Raw genomic sequence first — 14,304 nt, 5'->3', positions numbered from 1 at the left:
TTTTCTCATATCATGCTTAGGTTTTCCTGTACTTCCTTGAAAATGTAAAGCATTTTTACAATAGCTCTTTTAATATTCTTTTTTGCTAATTTTTTTTTTTTTCATTTCTGGGCCTGTTTCTATCGATTGATGTTTTCTCCAAGTAAGAGTTCTTATCCTTCTGCTTCTTTATGTGTCTGGTAATTTTTGATTGGACACAGGATACTGTGAATTTTACAATGCTGAGTTGCTCCATTTATTGTATTCCTTTAAATACTGCTGAGTTTTGTTCTGGGATATAGTTAAGCTACTACTAAGAATCAGTTTCATTTTCTCAAGGTTTGCTTTTAAGCTTTTTTAGGGTGGGTCAGGGACAGTGCTCCCATTACTGAAGCAATATTGTTCTGAGGGCTTCACCTCAGGAGGTCTTTCTATTCTGAATAGTGGGAACACGAAATATTCTCAGCCCTGTGAGTTCTGAACACTGTTTCACCTATTCCCTTTTGGTGGTTTTTTCCCTGGTCTTGGGTAGTTTCCTTGTATTCTTGCACATATCAGTATTCAGCCAAAGACTTTAGATGACCCTTCTGTTCACAGCTCTCTCCCTGTGCAGCTCTCTCCTCTCTGTTATTCCACCTTACACGTTCTAGCTACCTTGCCTCCCCAAATTGCAAATGCTCTCTCCTCAAGTTTGGGTTTCCTATTTCTGTACTTAAGCCTGGAAACTTTCTTCAAGCAGTAATCTGGAGCAATGTTAGTGTTCCCTTTGTTTCTTTCCCATCCCTAGGAATCACTGTCCTATGCTGGCTGTTGTCCAATGTCTCAAAACTGTTGTTTTATTTATCTGTTTTTCTAGCATTTTAAGACACAAGGGTAAATATAGTCCCTGTTACTCCACCATTAATGGCAGTGAAAGTCCTGTATATTCTTTTAATGTGTATCTGAAAGAACAGATTTCATCATTTTGTTTATATTTAACTAGTAATATAGAGATTTGAAATGAAGCTAACATGTAAACCTCATTTTAAACAATGGAAAGGAGCAAATAAAAGGAGCTATGAAAGAATACTTTTTTAAGCCATAAAATACTATGACTCATAATCACGCACCAGTACAGTCAACTACTATTAGAAAACAGAACAAAATACTACTAAGAATAAAGCAACTAAATTAACAAAGCAGCCTAAAAAGCAATTTTGGTTGTATTTTCAAAACTTTATTAAAACTCTCAATAAGCTATCCACAACCAGACTTCTGACAACCTCATAAAAGTCGAGGCCGGGCGTGGTGGCTCAAGCCTGTAATCCCAGCACTTTGGGAGGCCAAGACGGGTGGATCACGAGGTCAGGAGATCGAGACCATCCTGGCTAACACGGTGAAACCCCGTCTCTACTAAAAAAAAAAAAAAAAAAAGGTTGAGATGGGCCAGGCGCAGTGGCTCATGCCTGTAATCGCAGCATTTTGGGAGGCGAAGGTGGGTGGATCATTTGAAGTCAGGAGTTGAAGACCAGCCTGGCCAACGTGATGAAACTCCATCTCTACTAAAAATACAAAACTTAGCTGGGCGTGGTGGCGGTTGCCTATAATCCCAGCTACTCAGGAAGCTGAGGCACAAGAATCACTTGAACCCAGGAGGCGGAGGGTTGCAGTGAGCTGAGATTGCACCATTGCACTCCAGCCTGCGTGACAGAGTACGACTCAGTCTCAAAAAAAAAAAAAACAATCGAGAGATGAATAATCATCCCCAAGACTCTAGTTGGCCAGTTTGCCTACTGTAAACAACAGAAAATTCTAAGTGCTGTCACAGAACAGATGTTAAGAAATGTGGCAGGCTGGGTGCAGTGGCTCATGGTTGTAATCCCAGCCCTTTGGGAGGCCGAGGTGGGTGGATCACCTAAGGTCAGGAGTTCGAGACTAGCCTGGTCAACATGGTGAAATGCTGTCTCTCCTAAAAATACAAAAATTAGCCAGGCATGGTGGCATGTACCTGTAATCCCAGCTACATGGGAGGCTAAGGAAGGAGAATGACTTGAAGCTGGGAGGTAGAGGTTGTAGTGAGCCAAGATCACACCTGTGACAGAACCAGACTTCATCTCAAAAAAGAAAAAAAAAAAGAAGCTGGGTGTGGTGTGTCCCTCCTGAAATCCCAACTACTCAAGAGGCTGAGGTGAGAGGGCTGCTTTAGCCAAGGAGTTTGAGATCAACCTGGGCAACACAGCAGGATCCCATCTCAAAAAAAAAGAAAAAACCAAAAAAGAAAAGTAGCAATGAATGAAGTAAACTAGGTCTATCCGTAACAGTATTTCTAACATATATCTATCCTTGGGTAAGTAATCTTTACCTCTCTAAGCCTCCATTTCTTTATCTAAGTGAAATTATTATTATTACTAAAGAGCAGTTGTTTTGAGGAATAAAGAAGTTAAGAATAAATGCAATCTGTGAATTCTAAAACATTATACAGATTAGAAAGTTACCTTTGTGTTATTATTTCTCAAAAAGTAACAGTTTAGTGAACTACAAAGTAGAATCAATGTTCACAGTGATAATCATCTATTCACAGTAAATAATCTGAGATATAAGAATATACATTTCTCAGAGGTCTCAAAGTGACTTTCAATTGAATGGAAATAAATTCAACTATCAAAGATTTTTATTTTTATCCGAACTGGGTCTTAAGCAATTGAAAGGTACTCCCTATTGACTTCCTTAGGTTGGTTTACAGAATGATTCCTATTTTAATTTCTGTGAATTTCTGTGTTAATGCTAAGTTAGCATAAGATTTCAATGTGCAAATATCGATGACGGACCTGTAGCGATAGGTGATTTTAGCGTTTCACAGTCAGATATTATATCAGCAAGAGATGATGTTGATGAAAACAGTCTAATATAATGAGGCTGTGAAAGACAAGTTTTTCCAAAATACAGCCAGATTCTGCCAAATCTAAGACACCATAGTTTTTAAAAATGTACCATTACTTTACATAGCAGCATAAAAGAATTAAAATGCTGCCAAATATTACGACATTTCATACAGAATTTAAGAAAAATCCCAGTTTTAAATAAAATGTGAAAAAATGAGTAACAAAATCTTCATAATAATTATTTTAGATCACAATTAAGGATTTGAAAAAGATAATGAAGGCAAGCACTGATAATACTTGTAAACCACTAAATTGGGCAGGTATGAATAAATGAAATGCCCTTGTGTTTCAAAGTACAAACTAAATACAGTATCCTACAGATATTGAGGACACATACTTTTTTTTTTTTGAGACAGAGTCTTGCTCTGTCACCCAGGATGGAGAGTAATGGCATGATCTTGGCTCACTGCAACCTCCACCTCCCAGGCTCAAGCGATCCTCCCATCTCAGCCTCCCAAGTAGATGGGACTACAGGTACAGGCAACCATGCCCAGCTAATTTCTGTATGTTTTGTAGAGACAGGGTTTCACCATATTGCCCAGGCTGATCCAGAATTCTTGGGCTCAAGTGATCCACCCACCTCAGTCTCCCAAAGTGCTGGGATTACAGGCAGAAGACAATGCGCCAGGCCAAGGACATACAAAATAAAACTCCTTGTAATTAAAAAAAAGATATCCTTCAAGAGCTTTCTAAAGAAACATACTCCTACTTCACCTGTTATAAACAGAGCACAAAACATTAAATGGATAACTAAGATTGTTTCTATCTTTTAATAAATCTTTAATAAAAAGCTATTTCATAATCAATGGAAAATATTTGGAAAGAGGAAAACTAATCTATTGCTAGAAAATAGCAGCAATCATTCTGCAGAAGATTAAGTGTCTGGTTATATTTTAACTGTTTTCTGCCTGCTCATATTATCCTTAGTGCATTAGGGGATTATCGAATAACCAATCAAATTGCCATTCACAAGTCAAGACAAGGAAAGCTATTTACAGATATGCAATAATTCAGCAAATACATATTCTTCAGGACTACTACTTCATAGCCACTGCTTCGTACTCTTTCTCTTTTATTAATGATCATGATGTAGTTTGGTATATTTAATAATATATACATGATAGCTAAGAATGATATAATTTACATAACACAGTGTTAACTCTTGACAATCCTTGATTTTTAATTTCTCTACTTATGTACTTGATTAACAACTCGACAGTCACTAATAACTGCAACTCATCATCTTAATGATACTTATTTGGGTCTCTGAGATCACTCTTTATAATTAACATGTAAGTAAATCCTTAAAACTTGATGCTTAACTATTCTGTTTCAGTCATAATTTAAGAGGAAAACTTGGTAGCAGTTAGAAAAAGAATGGCTTATCCCAAAAAGTGGATAATTAGCAGAAAGAATAAAGAGGGACAAGGAAAGGCAGGGAGAAGAGACAATGACTTCAGAGGATCTCTTCAGTGAATACACATAACTGAGAGAAGTCCTTATTAACATTTTTCTTGATTCCATTAAGTAACATTCAAGAGCCGGATTAGAAGCCCTCTCCACACAGAAAGTATTTAACATATTACAACTTTCCCAGATTCTAGAGTTGAATCAACTGCTAAATTAAAAATTGACATCATTACAAAAAAACCCACAAAATATTATCACGTTATATACCATGTGGAAAACATATACTCCAGTTAATTATTATTTAAAAGACATCTTTGGCTACATATGAAACTTGTTAGTAAAGAAACTCACTTACTTGTCAAAGCTATATTGGGCCATTCTAGCAATAAAAGTTGCTTCTCCAACCACCTGAGCCATTCTTCCAAGAGCTTCCCCTGCCGCACAACGTAAGATGGGGTTTGGGTTGTCCAGAGCACCCATAACCAGTGTTAGAGCAGATTTACGAACTTCCTCAGGTCCTAAAGTACTTTTGTTTTCAGCTAAGCCCTACATTAAAAAAAAAAAAAAAAGACAGCAATCCATAATTCATGATTTTTTTTTTTTTAAAGCAAGGTCTTGCTCCCTTGCCCAGGCTGGAGTGCAGCGGCACAATCACTGCTCACTACAGCCTCGACCTTCTGAGCTTAAGCAATCCTCTTACCTCAGCCTCCTGAGTAACTGGGACTGTAGGTGCGTGCCTGCTAAAAATTAGCCTGCTGGGCTAATTTTTAAAAATTTTTTTGTAGAGACAGGGTCTTACTATGTTGCCCAGGCTGGTCTCAAACTCCTGAGCTCAAGCAGTCCTCCTGCCTGAGCCTCCTAACGTGCTGGGATTATAGGCACACCTGGCGTTGCAATTCATATCAAATAAAGGAAAAATACATGCTGCAATCTTTCTAAAATATACATACATCTTCATAAGTTATTGTCTTCAGTAAATTTTCACATGTATGTACTAATGCCTAGAATCTATAACTGTTAAATTCATGGTAATTACTTTCCTAAATACGATTTCAGAATATGATCTATAAAACACTCCCTAATTGCAAAGAGTGTCTCTATTCAAAGACTAGTACTTAAAAGTTGCTTACATATATTAAGGACACTGTATTACTAAATCAACCATTATTTAACTGAAATTTATCACTCTAAGGAAACATTCTCCTATTTCACCTGTTATGAAATAGAGCACAAACCATTAAACGGATTGGTTCTATCTTTTAAGACATCTTTAACAAAAAAGTGATTTCAGAATCAACAGCAAATATTTGGAAAGAGGAAAACTCTTGATGAGTATGAAACTTTGAATAGTTTATATAAAAATTTCACAGAAGACAATTATATGACTTAAACAGTGTAATCAACATATATCTAAAAACAAAATGAGGCCGGGTGTGGTTGCTCACACCTATAATCCCAGTACTTTGGGAGGCCAAGGTGGGGAGATCATGAGGTCAGGAGATTGAGACCATCCTGGCCATCAGGAGATTGAGACCATCCTGGCCAACATGGTGAAACCCTGTCTCTTCTAAAAATACAAAAAAAAAAAATTAGCTGGGTGTGGCTGCATGTGCCTGTAATCCCAGCTACTCAGGAGACTGAGGCAGGAGAATCGCCTGAACCTGGGAGGCGGAGATGAGACTGCAGTGAGTCGACATCACACCACTGCACTCCAGCTTGGCGACAGAGCGAGACTCCGTCTCCAAAAAAACAAAACAAAACAAAACAAAACAAAACAAAATAAAATAAAAAACAAATGAGGTGGCCAGGTGCAGTGGCTCACGCCTGTAATCCCAGCACTTTGGGAAGCCAAGGGGGGTGGATCATGAGGTCAGGAGATTGAGACCATCCTGGCCAAAATGGTGAAACCCCATCTCTGCTAAACATACAAAAATTAGCTGGGCATGATGGTGTGTGCCTGTAATCCCAGCTACTCGGGAGGCTGAGGCAGGAGAATCGCTTGAACCCAGGAGGCGGAGGTTGTAGTGAGCCGAGATCACACCACTGCACTCCAGCCTGGCAACAGGGTGAAACTCCATCTCAAAAAAAAAAAAAAAATTGTAAAAATAATCAGTAACTGAATGTTGAAGTAGTTTGTTCATCATATTAAATGTCACTCTCTTTGTTCTCACTGTACTTACCACCCTGGAACTTAATTTACTTATTTGAGACCAAAAATCTATGTCACATTGCATGGGGAAAATGTTAACTACAACAGAGGCATTAGCATATCTATGAAGAAAAGTGTAATCGGTACAGCAACATTACAGTTGGTTCACCATTCTCCCAATCACTAAAGGAGACCATGACCACCCCATTCCTTTTTTAAAAAACTCACAGGTCCAAATTAGTCGACGGTCTCTTCATAGAGTATATACTAATGGTTATATAAATGGTCCAAACCTGTATTTTTTTTTTTTTTTTTCTGAGAGAGAGTCTTGCTCTGTTCCCCAGGCCGGAGTGCAATGGCATGATCTCGGTTCATTGCAACCTCCGCCTCCCAGGTTTAAGTGATTCTCCTGTCTCAGCCTCCCTGGTAGCTGGGATTACAGGCACCTGACACCATGCCTGGCTAATGTTTGTATTTTTAGTAGAGATGGGGTTTCACCATGTTGGCCAGGTTGGTCTCAAACTCTTGACCTCAGGTGATACCCCCCCGCCTTGGCCTCCCAAAGTGCTGGGATTACCACCGTGCCCGGCCCCAAATCTTTATTTCTTTTTTTTTTTTTTTGAGACGGAGTCTCTCTCTGTCGCCCAGGCTGGAGTGCAGTGGCCGGATCTCAGCTCACTGCAAGCTCCGCCTCCCGGGTTTAAGCTATTCTCCTGCCTCAGCTTCCCAAGTAGCTGGGACTACAGGCGCCCGCCACCTCGCCTGGCTAGATTTTTGTATTTTTTAGTAGAGACGGGGTTTCACCGTGTTAGCCAGGATGGTCTCGATCTGCTGACCTCGTGATCCGCCCGTCTCGGCCTCCCAAAGTGCTGGGATTACAGGCTTGAGCCACCGCGCCCGGCCAACCTTTATTTCTATAATCAATGCCTATATATATCCTTTTCCCCTGATGTTTACAAAACATGACTTAAGGTTTTGTAAACATCAGAGAAAAGGGATATATATAGGCATTGATTAATGAGCATGTCTTAAGCCTGACTTAAGACATGCTCATGCAAACACATATTTGTTACCATTTTACTTTAAAACAATACTTTAAGTTTAGCGCTAAATAATATAAAAAGTATTCAAATATGTTATGATAGAGTGCCTAGTATGATGCATGAACTCCGTGAGATAGGCAAAATATTTGTAACAGTGGTCCCCTCTGGGACACATTCCAAGGACCACCTTGGATGTCTGACCATGGGATTAGGAACCTGATTGCTGTCAATGGGAACTTGTTTCTGTTCATGTCTTCTACTCACAAACTTAATGCCTTTTCCATTTTCACTAGGCACTTACCACATACCGTGGCCATAATATTTGTAATTTGCAATGGGACAGCAAAACTAACACAAATTCCTCTTTCCTTCTTCACAATTTCAGACAGAAGACTTGTCCTTCCTGTAGATCTCAGCAATTTTGGCACATATTATTTCTTTCCTTCTTGAGAACTTTCTCTTTTTCACTTAAAGGAAGCACTTTACAGCTTCCCTTTGGCATATCCAAATTGCCAGAATCATTACTTCTGCACTTTGGGGCCAGTATAAAGTAAAATAAGGGTTACCTGAACATACGTGCTGCCATACCGCAGCAGCCCATCAGATAACTGAGACAGATGGTGACTAAGTGACTAGCAGACAGGTAGGGCAGAAAGTGTGGAATCACTGGACAATGAGATGATTTTCGTCCTAGGCAGGACAGGGCAAGATGAAGCAGGGCAGTACAAGATTTTATCATGCTACTCAGAATGGTGCACAACTGAAAACTTATAAATTATTCCATTTAAAGTATTTTCAAACCACAGTTGACCATAGGTAACTGAAACTGCAGAAAGCAAAACTGTGGATAAGGAAGGGACTACTGTATTCTACTTCATACCTGTAGAAACTACAATTCAAAAAAAGTTAAAAAAGGTTAAGGAAATTACTCTGGACACAAACCTACAGCAGCTTAACTACAACACAATCTCTAAATGCAACATTCTTTCAACTATATAACACTGCCTCACATGATTTATGGCCTAAACCACAAATTAAGCTTCAGTTCTATTTATTTAACCTTCAGTAGAATATCAGATTTCATTCATCAAACATCTTCGAAAATTCTGAAAGAATTTATTGGCACTTGTAAAATCTGAAGTTCAAACTGAAACATAAACTTTAACAACATTAAAATATAAAACACTTATTTAACTACACCGAGCCTTAACATAAAGTTTCAAGTGATTTAATTAAGCTAATATAAAGGCATAGTTACCAAGTGATATACATATAAACATTATAATAATCTTGCTATATCTGGCTTATTAAATGCATTAATTAAAATCTTATTTCAGAATAGTACGTTTTATTTTTATTTTTTATTTTTTTTTGAGACGGAGTCTCGCTCAGTCGCCCAGGCTGGAGTGCAGTGGCGCGATCTCGGCTCACTGCAAGCTCCGCCTCCCGGGTTCACACCATTCTCCTGCCTCAGCCTCCCAAGTAGCTGGGACTACAAGTGCTCCCCGCCATGCCCGGCTAATTTTTTTGCATTTTTAGTAGAGACGGGGTTTCACCGTGTTAGCCAGGATGGTCTCGATCTCTTGACCTCGTGATCCGCCCGTCTCGGCCTCCCAAAGTGCTGGGATTACAGGCTTGAGCCACCGCACCCGGCCTCAGAATAGCACGTTTTAAAAGTAAATACCTTTAGTGCACTAAGAACAGCAGTAAATATGTTAAGCTGCACAGCCTGCTGGCGAACACCTTTAGCTTGTTTAACACATTCAGCAAAGTGATCCAACATTTGTAATCTATAACAAGAAAAAAATCACATTAGTGACAAATTTTATTCCAATATGGCTCAAAAACCGATAAGAAGAGTATGAGTTAATTGTTTAGCAAATAATTTCCCATGCTCTTTTCTATTTCATTCCCACAGCTAGTCCAAATCAGATCTCCTTCTACCAAATTATTATACAGACATGCGGTTATTAAATGGAACAAGACAAGAGACTAGATATTAAGTTTCAATAAACAAAATAAGGTCATAATTGCAGTGGTCCTCAACATTAACAGCAGTGTCCAACAAAGCACCTAGCATCTAGTAAATGCTCAAGGTTTCTTGTACAGATAACAATCATTAATTATGTATGTCTGTGGAAGATTTTTAAGTTAGAAAATTTTTAATGTAGTATAATTCTTTTTCGTTTTTTAAAAATACTCTTAGACAGAATAGTACCTCATGTCCTAGCCTCCAAAGCTTTCGAGAAAGTTCAAAAAAGATTTAGCTTTGGCTAACTTTTTAAAATGTAAAAAACCAGAAGTGAATTGTTTGTTGTATTAACACAAAAAAAAGAATCGGTTTATAAAAAAAAAATCCATGGCCACCTTAGATGATTTTTCTCTTTTTCTTTTGAGACGGAGTCTTGTTGCCCAGGCTGGAGTGCAATGGCACGATCTTGGCTCACCACAATCTCCGCCTCTCAGGTTCAAGCAATTCTCCTGCCTCAGCCTCCCGAGCAGCTGGGATTACAGGCGTGTGCCACCACGTCCGGCTAATTTTGTATTTTTGGTAGAGACTGGGTTTCTCCATGTTGCTCAGGCTGGTCTCAAACTCCTGACCTCAAGTGATCCGCCCTGAGCACCTTGGCCTCCCAAAGTGACGGGATTACAGGCGTGAGCCACCACGCCCTGTCTTTTTTTTTGGAGACAGAGTTTTCCTCTTGCTGCCTAGGCTGGAGTGCAATGGTACAATCTTGCCTCCCTGCAACCTCTGCCTCCTGGGTTCAAATGATTCTCCTGCCTCAGCCTCCTAAGTAGCTGGGACTACAGGTGTTCACCACTACACCCAGCTAATTTTGTATTTTTAGTAGAGACAGGATTTCACCATGTTGGCCAGATTGGTCTTGAACTCCTGACCTCAGGTGATCTGCCCACTTTGGCCTCCCGAAGTGCTGGGATTACAAGTGGGAGCCACCACACCCGGCCCATTTCAGAAGATTTGATAAAAAGAGAGTGAGATAGTATTCTTCTAAAAAGAAATGATGTGAAACAAAAGAATCCAAGGAAGTTGGATTTAGTACTAAGACAATTATGACCTAAAGTTGGTAATAAAATCTCCCTGAGGTCGCTGTAATTATGGATTTAAAGCTCAATTTACAATAGTCCACAGGTCTCAGGTCAAAGCATTCTTCAAAACTCACATGAAGATATAGGTTCAGATGTAAGTGTATACACACACATTTTGATGTGCTTTAAAAAACTTTTAAAAGTAAGTAAGGGCCGGGCGCGGTGGCTCAAGCCTGTAATCCCAGCACTTTGGGAGGCCGAGACGGGCGGATCACGAGGTCAGGAGATCAAGACCATCCCGGCTAACACGGTGAAACCCCGTCTCTACTAAAAAATACAAAAAAATAGCCGGGCGAGGTGGCGGGCGCCTGTAGTTCCAGCTACTCGGGAGGCTGAGGCAGGAGAATGGCATAAACCTGGGAGGCGGAGCTTGCAGTGAGCTGAGATCCGGCCACTGCACTCCAGCCTGGGTGACAGAGCAAGACTCCGTCTCAAAAAAAAAAAAAAAAAAGTAAGTAAGTACCTTTAGTGCACTAAGAACAGCAGTAAATATATTAAGCTGCACAGCCTGCTGGTTAAAAACCAAAGTAGGATCACTTATAGCTTTTTACCTTTTTAATTTACATTGTATCATGAGCATCTTCTATCAAAACATTGTTTCTACACAAATGGACTTTCTATTATTTATTCACTTATCCTGCTGTGGATATTTATGTTATTATGTTTATATTTTTAATAGAATTTATTTATTTATACTTCATCTTATTCTATAAAAGCAATCATATAGAATTAAGATAATCCTGGATTTCAGTTATAACTTTCATAACTAGTTGTATAACCTTGGGTAAACCAAAAACTCTTAGATATGGAGTTCCTTAAGATTTAAAACCAAAATGTTAAAATAGATGCTTTATAAGATTCTTCCACCTTTAACATCATTTAACATTTATGTGGCAACCAAATGTTCTTAAAGATATTTAGGTAGGGTAAAGTTTCATATTTAAACTTTTTTCTCCTCAAATGAAAATTAATCAAGTAACCTACATATTTAAAGATATATTTTTTCTCCTCAAATTAAAAAGCAATTAATCAAATAACCTACATATTAAAAACATTTTTTATTTTGTAATTTTTGTAGAGATGAGTGTCTCACTATGTTTCCCAGGCTGGTCTCAAACTCCTGGCCTCAAGCAATTCTCTTGCCTTAGCCTCCCAAAGTGCTGGGATTGCAGACATAAGCCACCACACCAGACCCAACAATATTTCTAAGGCATTTTAATTTTGTAAAGCTTTTAAGTTATCTGTGATGGTCTTGTATTCATTTCTGTTTTCCTTTTGGGAAAATCACAACATGCAAACTGCCTACTAAAGCTAGGAATAGTGTCTATGGATATAGAATATAGCAAACCAAAATGCTTCTATTACAACAAGAACCAATTATGTTAGTTTCCAAGTTCTAGACTTGAATCATCTCACAAATGCTATTAGGGAGTGGAATTTTCACCCATTTACTTCTTCAACAACAAAGTCAACAGGCTTAGCAAATTGACGTCTTTAATTAAAGATATAGTCAAGACCTACTTATGAACTATCAAATGAACTATTATAATGCATTTTTTTTGCCAATAGTTGTCATTTCTAGCATATATAATGAAACTTTTGTTAAGGAATACACAGTTCACAATGGAACGGATATCAGATGCTAGTTCACAGGGTCAAATCTTACATACAGTCTCAAATTATATGGAATTTGCATGCAATTTTTTTCATCATGTATGTGTCACTTATGTTAGTAAATCTGTAAGAGTACTGTTTAAGTATTATAATAACTCACTTTATTGAAGAGTTAACTGGGATGAGAAAATCTACTCTTTGTTTAATATAATATGTATTTAACAAAAATTACCTGACTGACTTTATACTAACCGGTGTTTATAAGAAACATGAGGAAACACTACACCAAAAAGGGCCACAGAGGCATCAATGACTGAGACTCCGAGAGGGAGGGGACCAGGTACTGCTTCTCCAGCAGGTATCCGTAAATAAATGGAGGAAGGATCATGTTCCAGAGCCCCACTTCCTGATGCACTGTTTGGCTGGAGCTGCAAAAGAGTGAAATAAAAATTATTCAAAATCTACTTTAGGAAATCTACTTATTAAACATTAGGAATGAAGATTACAGCAGAGGAAAAAGGAGAAAAGGCAACAAAAAAAGAATGATTGGATCCAAACATTTGAAAACAGACCAAAATGTTAATTTGGTCATTAAAAAATCATCCGTTACACCTTCTACAATTTTAAGAAAAGCTTTATTCATTTGAAAACATGTTTACACTACCCACCTTATTGCGTGAACAATATAAGCAATAACTTAATCCCACAAACAATTATTTTAAATGGGGCTTTAATCAGTCTTTTAAAAAAGTACATAAGAAATAATATATTCAGTGGGCAAAAGTTCTAAATCTTCAACCTACTAACTTATTCCTTTCCAACCTGTCCCAAAATAAAACTAAAACAAAATACCAAAAACCAAAAAGCCAATTAAAACTCATCTTTATCATAGCCACCACAAGGTATCTAAATACAAAGAATATTAAATAAAGACAATTTGCCAAATTCTAACTCTTCCTGTTTAGCTTTTTTCACTACCACCAGGATGCCATCTATAAGTGTCTAAGAACACTGAAGGATTAAACCTTTCTATACACTTTTGTTTTTAAGTGATAATGTGTAATAGGACCATTGTTTCAGATTAAGTCAGTATTTCATTTCCCTGTATGGTTTATTACCTGGTCCTCAATTGATTTATGATCAGTTTCCTGAAGCCAAGAACCAAGAAGAACACTATCATCATAATGGCAGAGGGATCTGAGGAGGGAAGTAGTTGTGTTGGCTGAGTTGTCAGTCAAAGTGAATTCCGCTACTAGTTCTCTAAGAAGTGCATTAAAAGATCCTAAAAAACAGAACTTCAGATCAGATTAAAAAGAGTAATTTTTGTGAAAATTATAATCATTGCCCACAAAGAGCTGCAACATGTTCAACAGGAATAAAATAATTAAGTCTCTGTTCTCTTCTTTAAAAAAATCTATTATTTAAATGCTGGTTTTAATACACAATAATGGTACTTCCTTTCATATACTGTATTGTGTCTTTTTGTCCAAATTATTTAAAATAACCAAAAAACTCAAATAGAGGAAAGAGAGGCGTGCGCCATAGCATGCTTGTAGTCCCAGCTACTCAGTAGGCTGAGGCGGGAGGATTGCTTGAGCCTAAGAGATTGAGACAAACCTCTGCAACACAGCAAGACCCTGTCTCAAACATACACACACAAAAAGATACTTTATGTTAAATATATTAAATGTGATATGATGATTATTTACTATTTATTGCCCAATAATGTATAAACAATGAACCATAGCACACCAAAATTCCTGGGCATGATGATACTAGAAAGAAATCAATGGTTTATTTACTATTAATATTTCATATAATATTTGATTTCTCCCTCCAGATCCTTGAATTATTGGCTATATCACAATATACAGGAAGCATATTGGCTATATTACAATATATAGGAAGCATTAAAAGTGCATACTTTGGGCCGGGTGTGGTGGCTCAAACCTGTAATCCCAGCACTTTGGGAGGCCGAGACGGGCGGATCACGAGGTCAGGAAATCGAGACCATCCTGGCTAATGCGGTGAAACCCCGTCTCTACTAAAAAAATACAAAAAAACTAGCCGGGCGAGGTGG

At 38.1% G+C, this 14,304-nt stretch overlaps 1 protein-coding gene across 1 annotated transcript in view; it reads right to left on the bottom strand.

Annotated features, from left to right (window-relative positions):
* The window catches only part of HEATR5B (HEAT repeat containing 5B), a 105,575-nt gene that overhangs the window by 64,919 nt on the left and 26,352 nt on the right, over positions 1-14,304 (bottom strand). The window contains exons 15-18 of the mRNA XM_011935976.1: positions 13,343-13,506; positions 12,477-12,652; positions 9,187-9,292; positions 4,666-4,856 (exon numbers count right to left, since the gene is read on the bottom strand). Coding sequence (XP_011791366.1) covers positions 4,666-4,856; positions 9,187-9,292; positions 12,477-12,652; positions 13,343-13,506 — 637 coding nt within the window. The remainder of the gene's footprint in view (positions 1-4,665; positions 4,857-9,186; positions 9,293-12,476; positions 12,653-13,342; positions 13,507-14,304) is intronic.

Source organism: Colobus angolensis, unplaced genomic scaffold (assembly GCF_000951035.1).
Source record: "Colobus angolensis palliatus isolate OR3802 unplaced genomic scaffold, Cang.pa_1.0 Scaffold15, whole genome shotgun sequence".
NCBI classification, from domain to species: domain Eukaryota; kingdom Metazoa; phylum Chordata; class Mammalia; order Primates; family Cercopithecidae; genus Colobus; species Colobus angolensis.
This window is presented reverse-complemented; position numbering and strand designations above follow the sequence as displayed.